Source organism: Pan paniscus, chromosome 21 (assembly GCF_029289425.2).
Source record: "Pan paniscus chromosome 21, NHGRI_mPanPan1-v2.0_pri, whole genome shotgun sequence".
Lineage (NCBI taxonomy): Eukaryota > Metazoa > Chordata > Mammalia > Primates > Hominidae > Pan > Pan paniscus.
This window is the reverse complement of record NC_073270.2, coordinates 42,365,709-42,380,818: the sequence shown is the minus strand read 5'-3', so window position 1 is coordinate 42,380,818 and position 15,110 is coordinate 42,365,709. Positions and strand designations below refer to the sequence as shown.

The window sequence follows — 15,110 nt, the reverse complement described above, 5'->3', positions numbered from 1 at the left end:
GACCTCATGTGATCTGCCCACCTCGGCTTCCCAAAGTGCTGGGATTACAGGCATGAGCCACCGCGCCCGGCCCAGGTATTGTTATTCCCATGTCAACGACATGAGACTGAAGAACAGAGAGGGCTGTTCCATGCTCTAAGGTAGGATCTTTACTCCCCAGACAGGACTGGTCCAGGAGGCCACAGAAATCACTCCATGATATTGATGGACGCCCGTCCTCATCCAGGCAGTGTGGGGTTCAAAGGCAAGGAAGGAGCCCACTCTGTCACCACCCCATTCAGTGATCTCCTCCAGAGTAAGGTGCATGGGTTCCCCTCCAGGGACCACCAGTCCTTGGCAGGTGCCTGACACAGAGCAGAAGCTCCATGAATACCAGCTGAACTGGGCCAATTGTGTAACTGTGCCTTGTCCCTACTGAAAAGAATGAAACCATCTGAAAAGAAAGACAAAGCTCCGCCTCCCACTCCCCAAACACTTTAAAATAGTGTTTGGAAAAATCAGCACTATCCTGGAAATCCGGGGATTTAAACTATTCTAATGATAAGACACCTGTCCGAAGAGCTAACAGTCTCATTTAGTTAATGTGTGCTGAGTGCTTTCTGTGATGCCTCACTAAATGCTGAGTAATAGGCAAACAAAAGAAGTCTTTGTCCTCATGCAGTTACAGGATAGTGGCAGATTAAACAAGTAAACTCTCAAATGAATGACGAAAACTTCCCAAGAGAGGCTGGGTCCCATGGCTCACACCTGTAATCCCAGGACTTTGGGAAGCTGAGGTGGGAGGATTGGTGGAGCCCAGGAGTTCAAGAACAGCCTGGGCAACATGGCATGAGCCCGTAACTTAAGAAAAAAGGGCCGGGTGCGGTGGCTCATGCCTGTAATCCCAGCACTTTGGCAGACCGAGGAGGGCGGATCGCCTGAGGTCGGGAGTTCAAGACCAGCCTGACCAATATGGGGAGACCCCATCTCTACTAAAAATACAAAATCGGCCAGGCGTGGTGGCGCATGCCTGTAATCCCAGCTACTCGGGAGGCTGAGGCAGGAGAATCGCTTGAACCCAGGAGGCGGAAGTTGCGGTGAACTGAGATCGTGCTATTGCACTCCAGCCTGGGCAACAAGAGTGAAACTCTCTGTATTAAAAAAACAAAACAAAACAAAATTTGCAAAGAGGCTGGATGTGGTGGCTAATGTCTGTAATCCCAGCTACTTGGGAGGCTGAGGTGGGAGGATCCCCTGAACCCAGGAGTTCAAGGGTGCAATGAGCTAGGACTGCACCACTACACTCTAGCCTGGGTGACGGAGTGACACCTCCTGGGGAGGCTTCCAGGAGAGGCCGCTGATGAAGTGACATTCAGGACGTGGTAAAGGAAACAGGGGGCTGGTCAGGGTTTTCATGTGCGTTGTCTCTCGGACCTGTATGTTGAGTGTTGTTATCCCCATTTTTCAGATGAGGAAAAGGAGGCACAGAGAGGGGAAGTGGCTCAACAGTCAGTCCCCCAAAGCCTTGCAAGTCATCACTGCATCATACAACCCACAGTCCTTTTTTTTTTTTTTTTTTTTTTTTTTGAGACAGCGTCTCACTCTGTTGCCTGGGCTGGAGTGCAGTTGACTAACTGTGGTATGATCTTGGCTCACTGTGAACTCCATCTCCCAAGCTCAAACAATCCTCCTGCCCTCCTACCTCAGCCTCCTGAATAGCTGGGATTACAGGTGTGCGCCACCACAGCCGGCTAATTTTTGTGGTTTCTTTTGTAGAGACTAGATTTTGCCATGCTGGCCAGGCTGGTCTAGAACTCCTAAACTCAAGCAGTCCACCCTCCTCAGCCACTTCAAGTGCTGGGATTAAGTGCTCGGCCTCTTAAACTATCGGGCCTGGTGGCTCATGCCTGTAATCTCAGCAACTCAGGAGGCTGAGACAAGTACTCTTACTTGGCCCTTTGACACCAATAACAGTGTATCTGTGTCACCTTGGCTTGCTGTGACACCAGCTCTCAAGCCTGCTCAGATCCCTCTTGCAGACTTTTTTTTTTTTTTTTTTGAGAGGGAGTCTCCCTCTGTCACCCAGGCTGGAGTGCAGTGACTTGATCTTGGCTCATTGCAACCTCTGCCTCCCAGGTTCAAGCAATTCTCCTGTCTCAGCCTCCCACCTGAGTAGCTGGGACTACAGGTACACACCACCACGCCCAGCTAATCTTTGTATTTTTAGTGGAGATGAGGTTTCACCATATTGATCAGGCTGGTCTTGGTCTTGAACTCCTGACCTCAGGTCATCCACCTGCCTCAGCCTCCCAAAGTGCTGGGATTACAGGCATGAGCCACCACACCCAGCCCTCCTTGCAGACCTCTGATCCAAGCCACAGTTCCTGGTATGCCTGGAGGGAGCTCACTGTCCTGTCATTGTCCCCTGCCACCCAGTAGCCGAGTGTGATCCCGGGTCAGAGAAAGGGTTCTAAGTGAGCTATAGGAATTCAAAGGAGTGATCAACAAAGGCTAGGGGCTGGGAGGCTTCCTGGGGAAGGAAGAATGGGATCCAAACAGGACTGAAGGAAGGAGAGGGCATGACTGCCCATGGGAGGGACCCAAGTAGAGGCCCAGAAAGAAAAAGTTGAGCCTGTTGTGGCATAAAAAAGATGAGATGTGGAGAAAACAGCGTCCAATGTACAGGAAGCCTTCAGAGGCTGGCAGAGAGGCTGGAGCCTGGTCCCACAGGAGGGAGGTCATTCACATGCTCTGTGAGGAGGTAGCCAGGGCCGATCTGGGGAGGGAGGGGTATCTAAGATTGGGCCAGAAGCCTCGGCTCTGTCCCCATCACTGTGTCTCTTTCAGATTTCCCTCGATGATGTGCTTCTGAGTGCTCTGCTGAGGAACAATGGGAAGTCTGCCCAGCAGAAGAAAATCTCTGCCAAGCCCAAGCTTGAGTTCCTCTGTCCAAGGCCAGGGACCTGTGACCATGGAAGCAGGTAGGCCTCAGGGCCTGTGACAGCCAGGCTCTTCCCACACAGTACTAGACTTCACTGCCTCTGTGGGCCTTCCTGGCCAGCAGCTCCAACACAGCGTAAGCACCGCTGAGGGCCTGCTGCATACCAGGCCCTGCCTACTGAGCCATACAGCAGGGTCCCTGCTCCTATACAGCCTACCTTAGCAGTAAGAACAGTAAACAATGGCATAAATGAGAAAACAGGAGAAAGCAACAGGCACTAACCAGAATATTAAACCAGGAGGGCATGACAGTCCCCCAGGCATTTCCCAAGGCTTCCCTCCTTCTCAACCAGTTGTTTATCCAAACACCGAGCTGGCCAGCCCCACCTCCCCAGCCCCCAGAGCTGCACTGTCCATTGCAGTCACCACCAGCCACACGTAACTGCTTAAACTTAACATTTTAGGCCAGGGTGGGGCACGGTGGCTCACGCCTGTAATCCCAGCACTTTGGGAGGCCAAGGCGGGCAGATAACCTGAGGTCAGGAGTTCAAGACCAGCCTGGCCAACATGGTGAAACCCCATCTCTACTAAAAATACAAAAATTAGCCGGTCATGGTGGTGGGTGCCTGTAATCCCAGCTACTTAGGAGGCTGAGGCAAGAGAATCACTTGAACCCGGGAGGCAGAGGTTGCAGTGAGCTGAGACCATGCCACTATGCCACTGCACTCCAGCCTGGGCAACAGAGTGAAAATTCATCTAACAAAAAAAAAAAAAAAAGGTCTTTCATCACCCCAGCCACATTTTAAGTGCTCAATAGCACACTTAGTAAGTGACCACCTTGTTAGACAGCACAGAATTATAGAACATTTCCATTGTTGCAGAAAGTTCTGCTATACTGTCCTAGTGGACCCGAGAGGTACTATGAAATTACCTGAAGTGAAATTAGGGCTGTCTTTTTATTTTTGTGGTATATATATATTTTTTAATACACGGTCTTGCTCTGTCACCCAGGCTGGAGTGCAGTGGCGTGATCATGGCTTACTGCAGCTTCAACCTCCCAGGCTCAAGCAATCCTCCTACCTCAGCCTCCCGAGTAGTTGGGACTACAGGCACATGCCACCATGCCTGGCTAAATTTTAAAATTTTTGTAGAGATGGAGTCTCCCTATGTTGCCCAGGCTGGTCTTGAACTCTTGGGGTCAAATGATCCTCCCACCTTGGCCTCCCAAAGTGCTGAGATTTCAGGCATGAGCCACCATGCCTGGCCCTTGCCAGGGCTGTCTTAATGGTGGAAAAATAGCATATACAATGCATATGCTGAGTCTATAACCATGATTTTCTAGTATAGTCTTGACTAAAACTCCCAGTTTCTTGGACAGTTGAACAATAAAAATATCCTAGCAATTCTAGGTTTTTTTTTTTTTTTTTTTTTTTTTGAGACGGAGTCTCACTCTGTCTCCAAGGCTGGAGTGCAGTGGGGCAGTCTTGGCTCACTGCAAGCTCCGCCTGCTGGGTTCACGCCATTCTCCTGCCTCAGCCTCCCGAGTAGCTGGGACTACAGGTGCCCGCCACCACGCCTGGCTAATTTTTTTTTTTTTTTGTATTTTTAGTAGAGACAGGGTTTCACTGTGTTAGCCAGGATGGTCTCGATCTCCTGACTTTGTGATCCACCTGCCTCGGCCTCCCAAAGTGCTGGGATTACAGGCGTGAGCCACTGCACCCGGCCGCAATTCTAGTATTTTGATGTTGGAACTATGGCCCCAGGTCTGTTTCTTCTTCTCCCAAAACAGGCCACAAATCCTTTCTCAAGTCACACCTTGATAGGGATTTCAATAATATATTAGGGTTCTCCAGAGAAACACAACCAATAGTTGTGTGTGTGTGTGTGTGTGTGTGTGTGTGTGTGTAGAGATTTTTTTTTGAGGAGCTGGCTCACACAGTTGTGGAGGCTGTAAGTCTGAAATCTGCAGGGCAGACTGGAGACCCAGGGAAAAGCTGATGCTGCGGTCCTGAGTTGACCACAGTCTGGAGGCAGAATTCCCTCTTCCTCAAAGGACGTCAGTCTTGTTCTTTTAAGACCTTCAACTGATTACACAAGGCCCACCCACATTATGGACGGTTATCTGCATTACTCGTTCTACTGATTTAAATTCAATCTCAGCCGACTGCAGTGGCTCACGCCTGTAATCCCAGCACTTTGGGAGGCTGAGGCAGGCGGATCACCTGAGGGTGGGAGTTTGAGACCAGCCTGACCAACATGGTGAAACCCCATCTCTACTAAAGATACAAAATTAGCCGAGCATGGTGGCGCACGCCTGTAATCTCAGCTACTTGGGAGGCTGAGGCAGGAGAATCACTTGAACCTGGGAGGTAGAGGTTGCAGTGAGCCGAGATCACACCACTGCACTCCAGCCTGGGCAACAAGAGCAAAACTCCGTCTCAAAAAAATAAATAAATTCAATCTCAATCACAGCAACATCTAGACTGGTATTTGACCAAATATCTGGGTTGTGTGGCCTAGCCACAATGACACATAAAATCAACCAGCACAGATAACAAGATCACACTACTTCATGGTGTATTTACTTGCTCCCCTGGACAGAGCCTAGGGACATGTGCCTTATATGGCTGTTGTGCAAGTTTTGCTACTGGGACTTTGGTTAAATCACCTAAATTGGCTAGGGGCGGTGGCTCATGCCTGTAACCCCAGCACTTTGGAAGGCTGAGGCAGGTGGATCACCTGAGCTCAGGAGTTTGAGATCAGCCTGACCAATATGGTAAAACCCTGTCTCTACTAAAAATACAAAAACTAGCCGGGCGTGGTGGCATGCACCTGTAGCCCCAGCTACTCTGGAGGCTGAGACAGGAGAACTGCTTGAACCTGGGAGGTGGAGGTTGCAGTGAGCCAAGATCGAGCCACTGCACTCCAGCCTGGGGGACACAGCAAGACTCTGTCAAACAAAACAAAAACAATAAATCGCCTAAATTCCCCATCTCAAGTTTTTCATTTGTAACATAGAAGTCTCCTCAACCATGTGATAATTAAAGATGTGAAAATCTTAGCACACTGTTTTATAGAGCTGACTAAAAAAAAAGCAAACTTCAGGCCAGGTGCATGCCTGTAATCCCAGCACTTTAAGAGGCCGAGGAGGGCGGATCATGAGGTCAGGAGTTCAAGACCAACCTGACCAACATAGTGAAACCCCGTCTCTACTAAAAATACAAAAAATTAGCTGGGCATGGTGGTGGGTGCCTGTAATCCCACCTACTCGGGAGGCTGAGGCAGGAGAATCACTTGAAGCCAGGAGGAGGTGGAGGTTGCAGTGAGCCAAGATCATGCCATTGCAGTCCAGCCCGGGCGACAGTGTGAGACTCTGTCTCAAAAAAAAAAAAAAAAAAAGAGGCCGAGGCAGGCAGACCTGAGGTCAAGAGTTCGAGACCAACCTGGACAACATGGAGAAACCCTGTCTCTCCTACAAGTACAAAAAAATTAGCCAGGCATGGTGGTATGTGCCTGTAATCCCAGCTACTCAGGAGGCTGAGGGAGGAGAATCGCTTGAACCCAGGAGGTCAAGATTGCAGTGAGCCAAGATCATGCCACTGCACTCCAGCCTGGGCAACAGAGCGGGACTGTCTCAAAAAAAAAAAAAAAAAGCAAACTTCACAGAATATGAGCCTACGTTGAAGAAATAACATCAATGTGCCTGCAAATATGTAGCAAAGTTTACAACTGGACATTTCAAACAAGAGTACTGGGCTCAAAATGATTGAAACCTTAGAGGTAGGCCGGGTGCAGTGGCTCACGCCTGTAATCCCAGCACTCTGGGAGGCCGAGGCGGGCAGATCACGAGGTCAGGAGTTCGAGACCAGCCTGACCAACGTGGTGAAATCTCATCTCTACTACAAAAAGTAGCCAGGCATGGTGGTGGGTGCCTGTAATCCCAGCTACTCAGGAGGCTGAGGCAGGAGAATCACTTGAATCCGAAAGGCAGAGGTTGCAGTGAGCCAAGATCGCACCACTGCACTCCAGCCTGGGCGACAGAGCGAGACTCCGTCTCAAAAAAAAAAAAAAAAATACACACACGCGCACCTTAGAGGTAGATCTTGACTAATAGAACAAGGGTCACCTCACTTCTATTTCAATTACAGAAAATGCTGACAAGCAAACACTGATGAGCCAAGACAATTCAGAGCAGATTTACTTACCCCAAAGAAGAATTATTGAGAATTGTGAGTTAATTCTGTCAAACAAGGTATTAATCTGTCACCACTACAGTAAAACAGATTAAGCACATTTTCTTTTTTTGGGGGGGGTGGGGGACGGAATCTTGCTGTGTTGCCCATGCTGGAGTGCAATGGTGCCATCTTGGCTCACTGCAAGCTCCACCTCCTGGGTTCAAGCGATTCTCCTGTCTCAGCCTCCTAAGTAGCTGGGATTACAGGCACGTGCCACCACCAAGCCCAGCTAATTTTTGTATTTTTAGTAGAGACGGGGTTTCACCATGTTGGCCAGGCTGGTCTGGAACTCCCGACCTCAGGCGATCTGCCTGCCTTGGCCTCCCAAAGTGTTGGGATTACAGGCGTGAGCCATTGCGGCCACTCAGTCTTGCAACCATATATATATATATATATATATATTTTTTTTTTCTTTTTGAGATGGAGTTTAGCTCTTGTTGCCCAGGCTGGAGTGCAATGATGTGATCTCCGCTCACCACAACCTCCGCGTCCGAGGTTCAAGTGATTCTCCTGCCTCAGCCTCCCGAGTAGCTGGGACTACAGGCATGCACCACCACATCGGGCTAATTTTGTATTTTTAGTAGAGATGGGGTTTCTCCATGTTGGTCATGCTGGGCTCGAACTCCCAACCTCAGGTGATCCATGTGCCTCGGCCTCCCAAAATGCTGGGATTGTAGGCATAAGCCCCTGTGCCCGGCCTCTTGCAACCACTTTAAATCTACCACATCCCAGGCCTTGTGACAGGACCTGGGGACACAGGAGTGGACAAGACTGGCACAGTCCATGACTTCAGGGACAGTTGAGCCCCAGGGACAGGTGCTAAACCAATAACCAACTAGAACTGTCTTAGATTTTGGTGGCAGTATGTTTTAAGGGATTCTGACCAAGAGTGTGTGCAGAGGTGGCTGGTCAGGGAAGGCTTCCTGAAAGAAGGGACATTTCACTTGGGAAATGAAGGATGAAGGTAAGCCAGCCAGGCAGAGTGAGGCCATTCAGGGGGACAGTGTAGTGTATGCAGCTGGGTGGCTGCCCCCAGGAGTGCAAGGCCAGGGCTTCCAGGAGGGGAAGGGGCCCTCCCAGGCCACATTTTCCCATTCTCATCAGAGAGCACCCGTCACAAGGTGTGCATCATTTGTCCAAGCATCAGACATTTCTCTGCACTGTGGAATGGCCAGGCCTTATGCCTCAGAGACCTCAGAGGACAGACCCCTGGGGAGCTCTCCAGGCTGGGTTCACTGCAGGGTCTCCACATGTGTCTGGGAGGATGTGGGGAACTAGTCCATTTCCAGAATCAGCCTCGGTCTTCCCATGCCCACCCGGAGCACAGGCCCTTCAGCCCACACGGTGCCCCCACCCAACACCCCCATCCTTGTCTGCTCGGCTGCTTCCCCTGCCCCACTTCCTGGGGTCCCAGCTCCATCTGAAGGGCACACCAGAGTCCTCTAAGACCTTGCTTCCTACAGGGGCATCTAGGATGCAGAGGGACCCTTCTTGCTGACCCTGGCTGCTTCTCCTACTTAATGTGTTTATGTGCTAAGGAATCCTTACAGAAAAAGGACAAGGGGGAAGAAGGGAGGGGTGCTAGGGTGCAGTGAGTGGCCTTCAGCAGCTGCTGAAACCTGGATTTTCAGGCTACAAGGCTCGGTGGTCATAGGGAGTCTGGTTGGCCTGAGCAGGCTGCCCTCTGGGATGGCTGAGGGCGTGGGTCCTGTGCTGAGGGTGCCCTTGCCGCCTGATGCCCAGCCTTGAAATTGGGCCTTAAGGTCACCACATTCTGAGCCTCATGGCCACCGTGTGCTGGGCAACATAGCAAGACCTCATCTCTACTAAAAAATTGTTTTAAATTAGCCGGGTGTAGTGGTGCACACCTGTAGTCCCAGCCACTCAGGAGGCTGAGGCTGGAGGATTTGAGCCCGGGAGGTCAAGGCTGCATTGAGCCTAATTTTTAGAGATAGGATCTTGCCCTGTCGCTCAGGCTACGTGCAGTGGTGATGGAGCAAGACCCTATCGCTAATTTTTTTTTTCTTTCTTTCTCTCTCTCTCTCTCTCTGGGCACTGTCAGGGCTCTGCAAAGTTCTGCTGGAAAAGCTTGATTCCAGGGTGGCCCTCTTAGGAAGTGGATGGGACTCCCTCAGGGTGCTTGTGGAGGGCTGATGCTGGGAGCCAGACCCAGGCCAGACTCCACTAGACCTCATGCGTGGAGCAGGGCTAGCTAAGTAGGTGACTATTTCTGTCCCTCCATCTAGAGAGAAGCAAGGCCACAGCCGTGGCCCTGGGCAGTTTCCCGGCAGGTGGCCCGGCCGAGCTGTCGCTGAGACTCGGGGAGCCATTGACCATCGTCTCTGAGTAAGTCCATGGGCACTGGATACCTGAATATGCACTAATAGAGCCAGGCATGGTGGTGTGTGCCTGTAGCGCTAGCTGTCTGGGAGGCTTAGGTGGGAGAATCGCTGGAGCTCGGGAGCTCAAGGCTGCAATGAGCTATGATCAAGCCAGTGCACTCCAGCTTGGGTGACAGCAAGACCCTGTCATCTCTAAAATAAATGAATGGGCCAGGCGTGGTAGCTCACACCTGTAATCCCAGCACTTTGGGAGGCTGAGGTGGGCAGATCACCTGAGGTCAGGAATTCGAGACCAGCCTGGCCAACACGGTGAAACCCTGTCTCTACTAAAAATACAAAAATTAGCCGGGCTTGGTGGCAGACGCCTGTAATCCCAGCTACTTGGGAGGCTGAGGCAGGAGAATCACTTGAACCTGGGAGGCGGAGGTTGCAGTGAGCTGAGATCACGCCATTGCACTCCAGCCTGGGCGACAAGAGCAAAACTCTGTCTCAAAAAAATAAAGGAAGGAAGGAATTAGAGATACTGTCCTGGGAGAAGGGGCCCTTCCCCCAGGTAGAAAAGCACAAGCCTTTGCTGAAGCGCTCACAGAAACCCTGTGGTGGAATTTCAGGCGGCTGGACACCCCCACAGGGAGAAGCAGTGGGTGGGCAGCGCCCTGTAGCAGGGAGCCTGGAATTGTGCATCTACCACCAGCCCCAGCCCTGACTCAGGAGGTACCTGGACAGGCTAGTGCAGGGAAGCCTGGGAAACAGGCAGGACAGGTGGCCACAGGATCCAGCCTGAGAGGGTCCTTGCAAGCCCTGAATGTGTGGTTGTCGGGGCCTTGGCTCATCTGAAAGAGGTGCCCCCACTCCTTTCTCTCTCCAGGGATGGAGACTGGTGGACGGTGCTGTCTGAAGTCTCAGGCAGAGAGTACAACATCCCCAGCGTCCACGTGGCCAAAGTCTCCCGTGGGTGAGTCCCCACCCCAGGCCCGCCTTGCAGAGCTTCCTGCTTTCTCCTCCCACAAGAACTCCCCTTTATGCGCGGCTCTGCGCTGAGCAAAGCTGGGGAAGGGGGAGAATCGAACCCAGGTCCTGCCCTCAAGAGGGGCAGACAGCTCATCCTAGCACAGGTTGGCCTGTGAGACGTGGGAGCCAGAGGAAGGGCTTGGGAAGGCCCACAGAGGAGGTGTGGAGCTCTGGGCTTTGGAGGTTGCCAGGATCTCGTGGTGGAAAACGCTGAAAAGTCCACGTAGGAGATGGCAGCATGTGGCGTGAGGGGCTGGCACAGTGGTGCGCACCTGTAGTCCCAGCTACTAGGGAGGCTGAGGTGGGAGGATCATCTGAGCCTGGAAGGTCAAGGCTGCAGTGAGCCGTGATTGCGCCACTGCACTCTAGTCTAGGCCACAGAGCAGGAGCCTGTCTCAGTAAAAAAAGAAAAAAACAGAGGGGCAGCTCTTGGAAAGCTGAGGCTTAGAAATGTGAGTGGATAGAATCAGGGTGCTTTGGGGACTGAGCAGGGATAGCAGAGAGGCTGGGACCAACCCAGGTTACTTGGGGGAATGAGTTCTCCAGGCAGAGAAAGCTGAGGCTGTCCCCATGAGTTTGTCCTCCCAGGGCCCTGGAGCCAGGACTGGGAAGACAAAAATGGCATGGACCTCGGAGACCCTGAGCCCAGCTCTTCGTGGAGCAGATAGAACTCTGAGGCCCAGAGAGGGAGGGCCTTGTGAGGGTCACTCAGCGGTGGTGGTAAAATCTTGGCTTCCCTCTTCCTCCAGGCTGACCCTGTCCCTTGTCCCTCTCTTTCGCTCCGCCAGGTGGCTGTATGAGGGCCTGAGCAGGGAGAAAGCAGAGGAACTGCTGTTGTTACCTGGGAACCCTGGAGGGGCCTTCCTCATCCGGGAGAGCCAGACCAGGAGAGGTGAGTAAGCTCAGTGCCAGCCCAGGCCCTCCCTACGTGGAGATCTCAGAAAGGAGCCCACAGATATATGGCTGCAGGTGCGGCCCAGAAAATAGGCTTTGCCTGACTCCTCAGTCAACCAAGATTTCCTGAGCCCCAGCTCCGTGTCCTGCCCATATGAGCCATGTGGAGCCCAGGCTGGGGGAGATGGAGACAGGCCATGAAAGCAGAGGAGAGGCAGCTAACTTTGGAGCAATCAAGGGAGGCTTCATGGAGGAATGGACCATGAGTGGACCTGGAGGAGTGGACCTGGGATCCTGAGGGATGTTCCCACAGGATCCCAGGCAACAAGACACAGTGGTGCTGGGGTGGGCCAGCGGGCTGCACCTCGGGACAATAGGAGGTTAGAAGTGAGCAAGCTCCAGCACAGAGGCCTTGGATGCCGAGCTGAGAAGCTTTGGTTTTCTCCCAAGGCAGTGGGGTTGCTACTCAGCAGAGACACAGTGCTGGGCGTGTGTTTTGGGGGAAACGAGAGGATGCATTACAGGGACTCTCTGAGTGTGTTCTGTGGGCCACCTGCTTAGAAGTAGAGGAGATGGGGGGTCATTTTAGGGGACCCCGAAAATCATATCCTTCTCTGAGAGGTTCACAATCCATGTTAACACAAGACTTCTTAAGGCGTCGCGTTTGCCTAACTGGGCATTTCCCAAGTGTTTCTGACACAGGAGTGTTTCATCATGCAGCACCTGTCATAGTCACTCCATGTTCATTCATTCAGCAAATGCTTCTCCAGCACCTATGATGTGGGGAGGCTTCAGGGAAGGACAGGACCTACTGTATGTGTCAGGCCTTAGGCATCTCTGCTGAGTGAGGTGGCCATGGTCCCTGCTCTCAGGGAGCTCCTGGGTCACTGGAAGCCAGTGTTCCATGGCACAGAGTTTGGGAAACATACCTCTATTTGAGATCCACAGTGATGCCAGGGCTTGCCCCTCCAATGCCAAGAGCCAAGTGTGATATGACTTGAGGGTGGGGCAGAAGGCCAAATGTGAAGGGCTGGAGTTCCTAGCCTTGGTGTCTAGCAGTCTGGCTGTCGTCTGCCATGTTGCTGCCATGAGAGCCTATCAGCAATAGAGCAAAAATCTGCATTTCTAAAAATAATACAGGCCGGGCACTGTGGCTCACACCTGTAATCCCAGCACTTTGGGAGGCTGAGGTGGGAGAATCACTTGTGCTCAGAAATTTGAGACCAGCCTAGCCAACATAATGAGACCAGTTCTCTACAAAAAAATTTAAAATGTAGTGAGGCATGGTGGTGCATGCCTGTAGTCCGAGCTACTTCGGAGGCTGAAGTGGGAGGATCACTTGAGTCCAGGAGTTCCAGGATGCAGTGAGCCATGATTGCACCACTGCACTCCAGCCTGGGCAACAGAGCCAGACTCCATCTTCAAAAAATAAAAGTGAATGTGAATGGCCCACAGTAGGGATCTAGGCTCAGCCAACACATTGGCAACTAGGATTTTTAATAGAGTATAGTCACAGAATTTCTCTGCGTTGACTAGGAGGTGATTCCTCCCTCCCCAAGACACAACATGATTCTGATCTCTTGGCAAAACGTTAAAATGGTGACAGGATCTCTTGGGTCAGTAGCCAGTCAGAGCTAGAAACCCACTGGAAGTCATCTCATGGATCCTCCTCGCTCCACTGTACAGACTGAAAAACTGGACCAAAGAGGAGTAGGAACGGGCCACATGCACATTCATGTGGGGCTTCTCCCACCCCAGGTGCAGGGTCTTTTGCAATCAAAACACAAAGTTGATTGTCTCTTTGATGACCCTGCCTCCCTCTGAGCTGCTGCCCCTGAGTCCTTTAAGGCAGAGGCAAAGAGGGATGTTGAAGGAGCAGCAGCCCCCACATTTGTGTTAAGCCCTTTAAGTGACTTAAAACAATGTATGGGGATTGTACTTCCATTGTCTTCATTTTACAGATGGAAAAACTGAGGCTTAGGGAAGAGAAATAATTTGCCTGGGGAAACACAGCTAGTAAGTGCAGAGCCAGGATTCAAACCCAGCCACACCTCCTCTCACTCCAGGCCCCCAGGAAAGGCCCACGTGGGGCAGTAATGTTGGCACTGCAAGCATAGCAACAGACCAGGGAAGGAGGTATCAGGAGTGGACAGACCTCCTGGCGCCCGCCTTGATATGAACCAACTGTGATAGGCTGTCGGGACCCTTCGTTCTCTGCCTCAGTCTCCCTCCCAGGACCCTTTCCAGCTTCTTTGCCTCTCCTCTCCTGCCCTTGGGCGTTCTTGGGTTGACCTCTCTGAGGCCCCTCCTGCTATTTTCTAGGCAGCGTCAGCACCCCCACCTCACATACATCCATAGGCTGGTAGAGGGGCTGGGGAGGCCAGCCCAGCACAGCAGCTGCAAACAGGAAACCACAGCAGCGTTGCGGAGTGGAGCAGGGCCCCACTGCAGACTGTCCCCCGGAGCTTCAGAAGCCACAGGAAGTGCTCAGTGCTCAGCTCCCCTCCCCTGGCCCATTCTCTGGCCTGGGTCAGCCCCAAGAATATAGTGGCCGGCCCTTATGGCCACTCTGCCCCTTACCTAAAAAGACACAGATGCAAAGAGAAAACTCTGTGAGTGAGAAGAGAAAGCCGTATGGAGACTTTTTTTTTTTTTTTTGAGACAGAGTCTCACTGTGTCGCCTAGGCTGGCGTGAAGTGGCACATTTTGGCTCAGTGCAGCCTCTGCCTCCTGGGTTCAAGTGATTGTCATGCCTCAGCCTCCCTGGTAGCTGGGATTACAGGCGAGTGCTACCACACCGGGATAATTATTATACTTTTTTGAGACAGAGTCTCACTCTGTTGCCTAGGCTGGAGTGCAGTGGTGCGATCTCGGTTCACTGCAACCTCCACGTCCTGGGTTCAAGCGAGTCTCCTGCTTCAACCTCCTGAGTAGCTGGGATGACAGGCACATGCCACCATGCCCAACTAATTTTTGTTTTTAGTAGAGACAGGGTTTCATCATGTTGGCCAGGCTGATCTCAAACTCCTGACCTCAGATGATCCACCCACCTTGGCCTCCCAAAGTGCTGGGATTACAGGAGTAAGGCACTACACCGGACTATTTTTTTTTTGTATTTTTAGTAGAAACGGGGTTTTGCCATGTTGGCCAGGCTGGTCTCAAACTCCTGACCCTCAGATAATCCGCCCACCTTGGCCTCCCAAAGTGCTAGGATACAGGCATGAGCCACCGCGCCCAGCGGGATCCATGAAGATCTTTAAAGACTCATAAGATCCACATAAGGCCTCACCTGAGGTCAGGAGTTTGAGACCAGCTTGGCCAACATGGCGAAACCCCATCTCTACTAAAAATACAAAAAAAATTAGCCGGGCATGGTGGCAGGTGCCTGTAATCCCAGCTACTCAGGAGGCTAAGGCTAGAGAATTGCTTGAACCTGGAGGTGGAGGTTGCAGTGAGCCGAGATCGCACCACTGCACTCCAGCCTGGGTGACAAAGCGAGACTATGTCTCAAAAAAAAAAAAAAAAAAAAAAAAATCCTCATAATTACCGGGACTAAGGTCTCCAGGTCCCCATAGTCAATTCCAAAAGGTGATGGATCAGGATGCAGCTATTGTTATCAAAGAGGAAGATGAAAAATGTTAGTGCGGGGGGGGGGGGGGGGAGGAGAAAAAAAAGAAGAAATTTGCCAATTTTCCAGGAAAGGTAAAAT

General features: G+C 51.8%; 1 protein-coding gene across 2 annotated transcripts in view; it reads left to right on the top strand.

The window, feature by feature from the left end:
• SLA2 (Src like adaptor 2) overlaps positions 1-15,110 on the top strand; it is a 36,885-nt gene that overhangs the window by 6,945 nt on the left and 14,830 nt on the right. The window contains exons 2-5 of one of the 2 annotated variants that reach the window (XM_003831889.4): positions 2,827-2,960; positions 9,401-9,500; positions 10,365-10,451; positions 11,296-11,399. In XM_003831889.4, coding sequence (XP_003831937.2) covers positions 2,870-2,960; positions 9,401-9,500; positions 10,365-10,451; positions 11,296-11,399 — 382 coding nt within the window. In that variant the 5' untranslated portion in view covers positions 2,827-2,869. Of the gene's footprint in view, positions 1-314; positions 2,961-9,400; positions 9,501-10,364; positions 10,452-11,295; positions 11,400-15,110 lie in introns of those variants that run through there. The other variant, XM_055104838.2, reaches the window with a different exon arrangement.